Here is a 12,459-nt window from a genome sequence, read left to right as displayed (position 1 = left end):
ACGTTCGTCCGTCAATAAAGTTTCCTGAAGTTGTTTGTTTGAGCTGTTCGGGATGAACAGGATCACAGGAAGGAGTTTTCTTCTTGTTCGTGTCTCAGAGCTGAGAATCAAACCGGATCACTGACGTCCTGAAACAGAGTTCGGGATCATTTGTCAGCTTCTTGATCAGAGGCTGAAATCGGTTCAGGTGGAGCCGGTCCAGGTTGTTGCTAGGTGACCAGGACAGGACTCCATCATCGGAGGTGATGAAGACGTGGATGAGGGTCTCTGCCAAAGTTTTTAAATCTCCCCCTCTCTCTCTCTCTCTCTCTCTCTCTACCTCCCCCTGCAGGACTGTATCAGTGTAGGTTCAGGGGAGCCCAACCTGCCCGAGCATCGCTCCTTCGTGCTGTACCACAACAACAGCCCCCGCTGGAGTGAAGTCATCAAACTACCGATTCCCATCGACCGTTTCAGAGGGTCCCACATACGCTTCGAGTTCAGACACTGCTCCAGTGAGTGACTCCATGTTTCCTGATGGAGGAGTTTAACGGCTGTTTATTATCCGTGTGAGAGACAGACGGCAGTTTGACCTTTTCCCTGCAAAACTGAAATCAGAGAGAAGTCGGGAGAAGATAAAATAAGCGTCTTGTCTCTTTCCCTCCGTCTCTGATGTCGTTCCTCGTCCCCTCTCCTTACAGCTAAAGACAAAGGAGAGAAGAAGCTGTTTGGTTTTGCCTTCACTCCTCTGATGAGGGAGGATGGAACCACTCTTTCAGACGAGAGCCACGAACTCTACGTTTACAAGGTCAGACGCTCACTCATTGTTACGATAGTACGGACGTATAATTATATACGATGTGAATATCTCTATGTTCCTTGATCTTTTATTTCTATTTACTTTTATTGCCTTTATTATTATTTATTTCTCTTTTGTTCTTTAACTTGATCTTGTTCTACCTCCGGCTTTTGACATATAAAGTTAAATTTAATCCCACAGTTGTGTAAATATTCAATACACGTTTTAATATAATTTATAATTTTCAGTTGCATTTCCTCTCATGTAACATATGCAGAAAGAAATCCTCCAAATTTTGTACAAGCTTTGAATTTAAAGTTTTTACATGAAACAATGAACCTTTCGTAACAGAAATAAAAATTCAGGATAAGATATTTATAATGATTTTACTTGTGTATCATCACCTGAAACAGAGAATTGTTGTGTTTCCGTTACCGTAGAAGGAGCCTTTATATGAACATTAGCTCCTCCATGTTTCTACGGTAGCTGAGAGTAGACAAAACAAACGCTGGCTCTAGTGTTTGTACTTAACCTGAAGGCCACCGCAGGGTCTGGGTCTTTTCACATGACGGACTAACAACTACTAATGACAGAAGCCAGTCTGAAGCTTTGAGGTATGAACCCATGATGTGAGGATTTACCGTCCTCTGTGTCCCTCTGACCTCAGTGTGATGAGAACACCACGTTCAGTAACCACGCCCTCTACCTGGGCCTGCCCTGCTGTAAAGAAGACTTCAACAGCTGCCCCAGCATCCCCTCCAGCCTCATCTTCCAGCGCAGCACCAAGGAGACCTTCTGGATCTCCACCCAGCTCTCCTCCACCAAGCTCACTCAGAACGGTACCGACCCAACAGCCCCTGCACCAACAATCACAACACAGACAGTAATAATACAGGGACGTTTCCTTCATGCGGAGGAGGAAGGCGTCTTGTGTTGTGATTGTTGTGCAAGTTGAGTTTTATTTCACTGGAAATCGTTTTCAGACATGAATTCTGGAAAATGTCCTGAAAATAGTGCCTGGACTTTTTGTGTAGTTTGTGTTTCTCTTGTGAAGAAGCAGCAGGAGATTGTCCGGGTCCGACTCGTTCAGGACAAGACATTTTCCTGCTTTTTTCTCACAGGGACTCACCCTGACATTTTCCAGACATTTCACTAGAAGGCTGCAAGAAAACGTCCAGATGTGCGGACTTCATGTGTGAAAGCATCTTGATTCTGATGGTGGACACTGCTGTTGTCTTTCAGTCGACCTCCTGGCTCTGCTCAAGTGGAAGGCTCATCCGGACCGGGTCATGGACATCCTCGGCCGGCTCCGACACGTCAGTGGAGAGGAGATAGTGAAGGTGAGGTGTCGTCGGACAGAAGATAGAGATAAAGATACAAGATGAAATTGACTCACTGGGTCTGTGTGTGTCTGTCTGTGTGTGTTTGTGTGTGTGTGACAGTTTCTACAAGACATTCTGGACACGTTGTTCTCCATCTTAGACGACAACACAGACAAGTATGGACCACTGGTATTCCAGTCACTGGTAAGTGTGTGTGAGGATGGAAGGAAGGAAGGAAGGGAGGGAGGGAGGGAGGGAGGGAGGAAGAAGGAAGGAAGGAAGGAAGGAAGAGGGAGGGAGGAAAAGGAGGAAAAGAGGAGATGAGTATAATGACTGATGAATTCTGATTCTTTCTCTCAGGTGTTCATCATCAACCTGCTCAGGGACAGTAAATACTATCACTTCAGACCTGTGATGGACACGTACATTCAGAAACACTTTGCTGGAGCTCTGGCCTACAAGTGAGTGGTTTCATCTTTGACACGTTTACTTCTCGAGCTCCAATGTTTCCTGTGTTTTGAGCTCAGGTCGTGTCAGTGAACAGAAACTGTGTTTCAGAGTGAACAGCTGTGTTCCTCTGAGCGGAGGCTTGTAATGCAAAGTCTCATGTGTAAACAGGTTTAAAGGACATTCAGATGTTTGACATTTATAGGAAGTCAAAGGTTAAAGTTTAACACAACTCAACTTCCAAATGGAAACATAACCGGCTGAGATGCAGGAGGCACCAGGTCTTCTTATGTAAACTTTTTCTTTTTACTCACGTCCCCTGAAGGGCTCCTCGCCTCAGCCTCCAGGTGGCCAGGGAACAATTTAAGTTTAGCTTTTGTTCTGTATTCCTAAATTGTGTTGAAGTGTGTGTTGTAAAGTGGTGTTGTGTTGTTCCAGGGAGCTGATCCGCTGTTTGAAGTGGTACATGGATCGCTCTGCAGAGGTGGTCAGACAGGACCACATCCAGGAAGCCATGAGGGTGAGAGGTCCAGAGGAATCACAGCCGCTGGTGTTGTTATATGTTCACCCGGTGGATTCGGTTAAAGTGTGTCATCATTGTGTTGTGTTCAAACACAACCCTAACCCTGACACTTGGACTTAAAGGTTAAAGGTTCAGTCTGTGAGATTCAGGTGAAATGGATCTATTTTCAGAAATATAAAATAATCAGAGAGATGTTTTCACGAGTGTGTTTCATCTAAATTGTACGAATTGTTGTTGTTCTTTACCCAAGAATGATCCTTTATATTTAAATACTTTATATTTAAATACTTTATATTTACATCAGGAGCGGCTCCTCTCTACGGAGGCAGCCATGTTTTTGTACAGTAGCCCAGACCGGACAAACTAAACCTTTTGAGTTTCTATGACAACTGCAGCTCCCACAGGTTCTCTTTGACACTTCACCACTAGATGTCACTACATTCTACACACTGAACCTTTAAAGATGAACTGATTAGATTTCAGTGCTCAAAGGTTAAAGGTCACAGTGACCTCATGTGAGTCTGGTAAAAGGAGGATGTCGACTGAAACAGCACTGGTTGGTGGAAGCACACGAGGTGTTCCAGTGATTCCAGTGCCGCGCTGCTTTCTAAATGCAGTAACAGTTTATAAATAATGTCCAAACTCCTCTTTCAAATGTTCATCAGACTCAAACACACGTCTCGCTGTTATGTAAAAGTGGACGAGGTGAATTATTGAGCGAAGACTTGACAAACGGCAGCTGTCGGATCAGATCTGAGGTTTTCTTATACATTTTTAAAAACCTCTGTGTTTTTATGTGAGTCCTCTGAGCTTCAGCCTGTTTCTGTCCGTTTATGTTGAAACTGTCATTTCAGTTCATTTTTGAGACTTTTTGATAAAAACTAAATAAATCACCAAGTAGTTTCATGTCTCAGCCGACCAGCGTGTGCTCATGAAATATTGCTTTCATGATAATATGAGTTCACCGTGACCTTTGACCTTTGAGCACCAGATCTGAAGAAATTCCTTCCAGGTGTTATTGAGATATCGTGTTAAAAGACCTGAAAACACAATGACTCCGCCCCATAGAGACATAACAAGAATATTAGAAGATAAATCATATGTTTCAGTAAATATTCACATGGCATTAACGTTTCTTTGTCTCTCTCTCTCTCCCACCGTCGTCCCCCCTCAGGCTCTGGAGTATCTGTTCAAGTTCATCGTTCAGTCCAGGATCCTTTACTCTCGAGCCACATGTGGGATGGAGGAGGAGCAGTTTCGCACCAGCATCCAGGAACTGTTCCAGTCCATCCGCTTCGTCCTCAGCCTGGACAGCCGCAACTCCGAGACCCTCATCTTCACACAGGTCAGAGACACACACACACACACACACACACACACACACACACACACACACACACGCAATCACCTTTCATTAAACCTGAAATGTCCCTGTCACTCATTGTGTCCTTGTAGTTTAGACGAGACTCTTGTGTAACTTTATCTATAATTTAAAGGAGACGTGTTCTGTTCATCTTCAGGTTGATGCTTGTGTGTTATGACAGTAAAACGTGTACATGCTCCACCACAGGGAACACCTCTCTGTGCAGACCTGTGTTATTCTTATAAAACCTTAATATCGCACAAGAAGAAAGAAAAACATCCTGTGTCTCCTTTAAAACTGTTGCCATGACGACTGAGTTTCTTTATAGTTGATTTTCCTCTTTAGCTGCTTTCTTATCTTCTGCTAGTTGCTTTAATCTGACTCTTGTCTCCTTCATGTGCCTCCTTCTACTTGTACCTCGGACCATTCCTTGCCTCCTTCCCTCACCTCCTCTATCAACCTCCCACAATTCTTTGCTCCATCCTCCGGGTCCTTGTTGCTCCTCCCTCCACGGCCCATGCACCACAGGGCTCGCAGCCTTGTCCAGGCCCAAATCAAGCCCCAGGTCCTGCTGCTCCTTTAGCGTTAGCCTCTGCCCTGGGTCAGTCCCTGCCCGCTGCCCCAGGGCAGGCACCCGGCAGCGGGCAGGCCAGCTGCGTTCAGGCCTGGAGCTCCAACGCTCTGCGGCCGTCGCCACTGTCAGTAAGTAGACGTGTGGGGGGAACCACCCCGTCCCCCGTGTGAAGCCCAGAGTCCTGCTCACCTGTCCTGCTGCTTGACACTCACACACACACACACACACACACACACACACACACACACACACACACACACACACACACACACACACACACACACACACACACACACACACACACACACACACACACACACACACACACACACACACATCACAGTCCTGTAACCAAAACACACCTGGTTCATTTAAAAATAAACTGGAAGTAAAGAAGGACGACATTGTTACAGCGGGAATTTCAAGTCAAAAAGATTTAAATCACAAAATAGAGAAAATAAGTTTGACTATTTATCTTGTTATAAGTTGTTTAATTATCACAAATCACACTGATGTGGAAGTTTGGTTTTAATTAGTTATTTGATGATATAAAAACGTCATGACGACTGACTTCTGATTGGTTGATTGAGTCAGAGGGACCACGACCGCCCCTGCACAGACGTGTCGTCCATCTTTATTCAGTCCGTGGTGTTAACCTCTGAAACATCGATCTCCTTCTGCTCGGGCCACACTCAAAGTTATGAACTGGTTTCTGATCCCACTTGTGTCTGTGCTGTGTGTTGAACTATGACTTCTCTCACTTCTCCCTCACAGTTCTTCTTCACGCTCACTGTGATTTTATTTCTAATCCACTAACGATTCACCGAATGACTTTTTCCTCGTCCGCTCTCCTGTGAGTCTCAACCAGTGAAAAGCTGAAATCGTAAAAAATGAACTTCACTTCATCGAATTTGAAATAAAAACCTTCTGCGCTTGTTAGAAGGCGATTGGCTGTCGGACCTGTGTGGTGAAATGTTCAGCTCTTCACTGAGTTCACGTCGACTGCGCTCTGCCTTCGTCCGTCACAGCCGCTCACCCTCTCCTCTCCTCCTCCTCCTCCTCCTCCTCCTCAGGCCGCTCTGCTCAACTCGTTCCCGGCCATCTTTGACGAGCTGCTGCAGATGTTCACGGTGCAGGAGGTGGCGGAGTTTGTGCGCGGCACTCTGGGCAGCATGCCGTCCACCGTGCACATCGGACAGTCCATGGACGTGGTCAAACTGCAGTCCATCGCCCGCACTGTGGACAGCCGGCTCTTCTCATTCCCAGGTAGACACTTTCTCATTTATGGGCCGTAAATATAGATGAGGCCAAATCATCTTGATCGCCCCCTGGTGGCTGGCTGCACACGCTGATGAATATTATTCCTCTAATGAATCGAATTCTGACCCATAACACATCCTTCCACCAACGTTTGTGGAAATTCCTCCAGTAGTTTTTGTAGAATTCTGTTAAATAACAAACGAGAGGAAAACAAATCGTGCTAAAGATCTTGTTCGTGTTTTTATACATTTCATCTTGAAATGCAAATTTTGGGTGGTCGTAACAGTGTGTGTGTGTGTGTGTGTGTGTGTGTGTGTGTGTGTGTGTGTGTGTGTGTGTGTGTGTGTGTGTGTGTGTGTCCTCAGAGTCTCGAAGGATCCTGCTGCCTGTGGTCCTACATCACATCCATCTGCACCTGAGGCAGCAGAAAGAGCTGCTCATCTGCTCTGGAATACTCAGCTCTATATTCTCTATAATCAAGACCAGCTCACTGGTAACACACACACACTCACACACACACACACACACACATACACACACACAGACACACACACACACCATACACACGTACAAAAGTTCTTCCTCTCAATATCTCAACAGTCGTCCCGTTTTGAAAAGCTTGATGAAGGTAGAATCCTTCAGAAGGAATCGTCCTCTGTGAAAATGTCCGGCTCTCGTTGTGGGTGTGTTAGCTTTATGTCTTTGAGAGTCCTGCACGGGTGGGGACTTTAAACCGGGTTCATGCTCCCGCACCGTCCACGGATTATACCGGCCTCCCGTCGAGCAGGAGTCCCGTCTCCACGCTACAGGAACAGTGTTTCTCACTCTCCTGTGTTTTATGTTTGTAACCACAACGAGGGCGGGTCAATCAACCCGACGTCTGAGTCAATCCTTGGTCTCCCTCTCGTCTCCAGGACACGTCAGTGCAGGAGGAGGTGGAGATGATGGTGGAGTCTCTGCTGGACGTCCTCCTGCAGAGCCTACTGTCAATCATGAGCAAGAGCCAATCGCAGGAGGCGGTAAGGGGTCAACGCTGTCCGCAGTGCACCGCGGAGATCACTGTTAGTAACTAACAATACGACTACTACTACTACTACAACTACTACTACTACTAATACTATCTCACCCCCCGCTACCCTCGTCCACCCTGCATCTGCCTGCTCATCCGTCCCAGCACAGGATTTTAAGACCTTTTGATTTTCCCCTTTATTTTTCAGTTTAGTGTCCTCACGTCTAAAAATCTGTCCTCAAACCTGTCCTCACACCTGTCCTCACACCTGTCCTTAATCCTGTCCTAACACCCCTCCTCACACCTGACTACTCACCTGTCTTCACACCTGTCCTAAAACCTGTCCTCACACCTGTCTTCACACCTGTCCTTAATCCTGTCCTCACACCTGTCTTCACACCTGTCCTCAATCCTGTCCTTAATCCTGTCTTCACACCTGTCTTCACACCTGTCTTCACACCTGTCCTCAAACCTGTCCTTAATCCTGTCTTCACACCTGTCTTCACACCTGTCTTCACACCTGTCCTCACACCTGTCCTTAATCCTGTCCTCACACCTGTCTACTCACATGTCTTCACACCTGTCCTCGAATCCGCCTACACAGCTGTCCTCAAACCTGTCCTCACATTCTCATTGTTGTTTTTCTCATCAGACGTAAGTCAGTCTTCGTCCTCCTCATCCTCGTCTCCTGGATGCCGCCTTGCACGCTTTAATCATTCTTATTAATACTGTGTATTCTGTGTATTAATATTGTGTATTCTGTGTATTATACTGTGTATTCTGTGTATTATACTGTGTATTCTGTGTGTTATACTGTGCTCTTTGTGTGTGTGTCTTAGTTGTCCTGTAGATGTGTCATGTTGTGTGTTTGTGTGGTTCCTGAGTCGGGTGCTCTTCTTTCTCAGCAGTTTCATTATAAATCTTTTTACGTTTTAAAGACAGATTTGAATTTCTCTTCTTTTATATTTTATCTTTCTTTTACTTAACACCCACTTCACCCTAAGTGACTAGTTAAGAGTATTTAGTAATAATCTATATAATGTTAGGATTTCCTTAACATGGAGATAGATGCCTCTCACACATGGACTGTGAATAAAGATGGAGGACATGTCTCCTCCTGGTGCTTCTGTTGTGAAACATCCTGCAGAAATACTTATTTAACTTATACGATACTTTTTTAGTTTGATTAATGCCCCACACACTTACTTAGAGGAGGCGGGGTTTATGACGTGTACTGCAGCCAGCCACCAGGGGGCGACTTTGGCTTCACCTTTGGGAGCTGTCATGTCGTCCATCTTTATTTACTGTCGATGCTCTTACGTTGCACCAGATGTGAGCGCCCCCCCCCCACAGGTGTCAGACTGAGTGTGACTCTCAGGTAAGTAGGCGGGGCCAGTTTGAGAAAGAGCTTCGTGTTTTCCCGCCTCTGTCTGGTCATCTCCCGCCAACGTGCTTCCATGTGATTGGCTCACGTGTCTGTCCCCGCTCCCCCACTGGCAGGGAGAGTACGTGTCCTGCCTCCTGTCCCTCCTCCGCCAGATGACCGACATCCACTTCCAGCGCCTGATGGAAAACTTCCAGAGCAAAGAGGAGCTGAAGGTAAAAGACGTTCACGTCCTGACGGCTGAAAGGTGACGTGGTTCAAATGAGACCTCTGATGAGATGATGTACAGTACCAGAATATACAGTACAGTACCAGAATATACAGTACAGTACCAGAATATACAGTACAATACCATAATATACAGTACAGTACCAGAATATACAGTACAGTACCAGCATATACAGTACAATACCATAATATACAGTACAGTACCATAATATACAATACAATACCAGAATATACAGTACAAACCAGAATATACAGTACAATACCAGAATATACAGTACAATACATAATATAAGTACATAGAATATACAGTACAGTACAGAATATACAGTACCAGACACAGAATATACAGTACAGTACCAGAATATACAGTACAATACCATAATATACAGTACAGTACCTATATACCATAATGTACAGTACCAGAATATACAGTACAATACCAGAATATACAGTACAGTACCATAATATACAGTACAATACCATAATATACAGTACAATACCAAATATACAGTACAGTACCATAATATACAGTACAGTACCAGAATATACAGTACAATACCATAATATACAGTACAGTACCAGAATATACAGTACAGTACCAGAATATACAGTACAATACCAGAATATACAGTACAATACCAGAATATACAGTACAGTACCAGAATATACAGTACAATACGATGAGATATAAAAACAGATCAAATAAGATGTAATATGATACAATAAGATAAGATTCATAAATATACAATAATATAAGATACGATAATAGACAATATGATATGATGTGATTTGAAAAAGACACAATTTGATATGATATGATACCATGAGATAAGATACAATATGATATGGATACGATCATATACAATATAATGATGATAGGATCAGATATGATGCCAGAAATTCCAAAAAGATATAATAAATCAATATACGATAACATATGAAAGTATTAAACAAGGTAATATGCGAAAAGATATGGAAAGAAAGGATAGGATTCTATACGAGTAAAAATATGCACATAATGTACATTTTCCACGACACACAGAATATTATGGGTAAACTTCAGAGGCACAGGAGGATTTCTTGAGGATGTATAAATATATAAATGGGTGTAAGTCCACAATAAACGATATACATATGAATATAATTGGTTTATGTTATAAAGATAAAATATGCAGTAGATGGTATATAAATAAAACTGACTCAGGGCTCAGGAACGTTTTCTTCATCTTCTGTCTTCAGGAATTCTTGCTGAAGATTCTGTGTGTGTTCAGAAACCTGATGAAGCTCAGTATCTTCCCTCGTGACTGGAACATCATGAGACTCCTCACCAGCAAGTAAGACGCAAACATGGAGCTCCTCCCTCCCCCGACAGCTTGGACACACATCTGACACTGTGTGTGTGTCTGTCTGTGTGTGTGTGTGTCTGTGTGTGTGTGTGTGTTCTCTTTCTGCAGCATCATCCTGACCACGGCTCAGTATTTGTCACCTGCTCTGCACAAGAACTTCACCGAAGCAGAATTTGATTTTAAGGTGTGTGTGTGTGTGTGTGTGTGTGTGTGTGTGTGTGTGTGTGCGTGCATGAAAGTGACTAACCAACTGGAAACTGACAGTGTCTAAAATAATGTTTCCTGTTGTTTTAACACCTTTTTTCTTCTTAATGTACTGTTGTTGCTTCGATACGATTCTTTTTCACTTTTGTTATAATGCAGGATATTTATTTATGATCCACCTCCACACTGTTTTGATGACGGTGTAAATACAACTATGAATTAAACTACGAAAGATAAACCCAGTAAATTCACAAAAAGAAAAGAAAAAAGACAAATATTGTAGATGGTAAAAAAAACATACATTTTCAATGTGTGTGTGTGTGTGTGTGTGTGTGTGTGTGTGCAGGTGTGGAACTCCTACTTCAGTTTGGCCGTACTCTACATCAACCAGCCCAGTTTGCAGCTGGAGAACCTGAGTCCTGCGAAGAGGAAAAAGGTTTTAGACAAGTAAGAGGAACAGGAAGTAACTAACAGGGTGTTTCACTTCACTTTATCTCCATATTTCATGTGTATGTGTTGCATCAGTTACACAAAACATATAAACAGTAAAACATTCCCTGATATAGTTGAAAGGAGAAATTAACCAAACTCTGGATCTTTATCTGGCTCTGCAGCAAATTTCAGTGAATGTTTTTAATGTCTATTTTTTTTATTTCCTTAAACCCATTAATAACAATCACAACTTTATTTCTCTAGCACCTTTCTAACACAAAGTGCTTTGCTAGTTCAAATCAAACAGTTGATGCTCGTTGTGTAATCCTGGTGACGAACAGTGAAAACATGACCTGTGTGGTGGAAGTGAAAAACCACACGTTTCTAATTCAGATCGAAAAGTCATCCCCTGGTTTCACAAGTGTCTGTTCTTCAGCTGAGTCACACAGGGAAGAGGCCGAGTGGGCGACAGAAGAATTTCACTTATTGTGATAATTAGGATAATTAGAGCAATATTGACCTGAACCAGAGAAACGTTAAAACACCAGATGATAAACTTGTTAAGTTAGATTCTGCAAGTGAATGTTTTGTTTGTTTTATTATGTGATGAATCCCATTAAAACAAAAGGGGAAAAATAACCTGAAGTTTTGTGTTTCTTCTGTTTTAGTCTCAGTCAGGACATGAACTTCAGGTTTAAATATGTCCTCGGTCACGTGTTGTAACGCCTTCTTACTTCTGCCTGTGCAGGTACGGTGACATGAGGGTGATGATGACCTACGAGCTGTTCAGCATGTGGCAGAACCTGGGTGAGATGTGACAAACTGCAGGGCAGTGGTTTACAGAAGCAGATGTGAACAGATGCAGGACGTCCTCCCCTGTGAAGTCTCTCTGCTCTTTCATCGACACAAACTTTATTTGCATCCCACTTGTCTCAACAAGGCCATAAGTGACCTGTGCATTGCTGCTGTTTCTCTCCTGGTGTTAGTTTAATTGATTATTGGTTGACTGATGAAAGTGTCTGTGCTCCGGCTGCAGGTGAGAATAAGATCCATTTCATCCCCGGTATGATCGGCCCGTTCCTGGGAGTGACGCTGGTCCCTCAGGTGGAGGTGAGGAACATCATGATTCCCATCTTCCACGACATGATGGACTGGGAGCAACGCAAGAATGGAAACTTCAAGCAGGTAAACACACACACACACACACACACACACACACACACACACACACACACACACACGTGATGACCTGCAGATGAAGAAGCCCTGATGGTTTGTGTTGTTTGTGTAGTGTGTGTGTGTGTGTGTGTGTGTGTGTGTGTGTGTGTGTGTGTGTGTGTGTGTGTGTGTGTGTGCAGGTGGAGGCTGAACTGATCGATAAACTGGACAGTTTGGTTTCTGAAGGGAAAGGAGACGAGAACTACAGAGAACTCTTCAGTTTGCTGTGAGGAGCCTGAACCGGCCGTTTCTCTGTCTCTCACCTTCGTCTCTGTCTCTTTTAATCCGTCTCTGTCTGATTTAATCCGTCTCTTCTTGTTAACACTCATTAACTCTGCTCTCCTGCTCTAACACTCTCTCGTGTGTTTGCT

The 12,459-nt window shown here is 43.8% G+C and overlaps 2 protein-coding genes across 2 annotated transcripts in view; one reads left to right on the top strand and one right to left on the bottom strand.

Annotated features, from left to right (window-relative positions):
- The window catches only part of pcbp4 (poly(rC) binding protein 4), a 336,110-nt gene that overhangs the window by 154,563 nt on the left and 169,088 nt on the right, over positions 1-12,459 (bottom strand).
- dock3 (dedicator of cytokinesis 3) overlaps positions 1-12,459 on the top strand; it is a 120,159-nt gene that overhangs the window by 92,855 nt on the left and 14,845 nt on the right. The window contains 18 exon segments of the mRNA XM_047339172.1: positions 332-494; positions 681-787; positions 1,446-1,617; positions 2,021-2,118; positions 2,221-2,304; positions 2,461-2,561; positions 2,986-3,067; positions 4,245-4,415; positions 6,081-6,273; positions 6,633-6,760; positions 7,182-7,328; positions 8,777-8,875; positions 10,128-10,222; positions 10,343-10,418; positions 10,785-10,885; positions 11,619-11,677; positions 11,907-12,055; positions 12,229-12,314. Of these exon segments, the coding sequence (XP_047195128.1) occupies positions 332-494; positions 681-787; positions 1,446-1,617; positions 2,021-2,118; positions 2,221-2,304; positions 2,461-2,561; positions 2,986-3,067; positions 4,245-4,415; positions 6,081-6,273; positions 6,633-6,760; positions 7,182-7,328; positions 8,777-8,875; positions 10,128-10,222; positions 10,343-10,418; positions 10,785-10,885; positions 11,619-11,677; positions 11,907-12,055; positions 12,229-12,314 (2,111 nt within the window).

This window comes from Hippoglossus stenolepis, chromosome 3 (genome assembly GCF_022539355.2).
Source record: "Hippoglossus stenolepis isolate QCI-W04-F060 chromosome 3, HSTE1.2, whole genome shotgun sequence".
Taxonomy (NCBI): domain Eukaryota; kingdom Metazoa; phylum Chordata; class Actinopteri; order Pleuronectiformes; family Pleuronectidae; genus Hippoglossus; species Hippoglossus stenolepis.
This window is presented reverse-complemented; position numbering and strand designations above follow the sequence as displayed.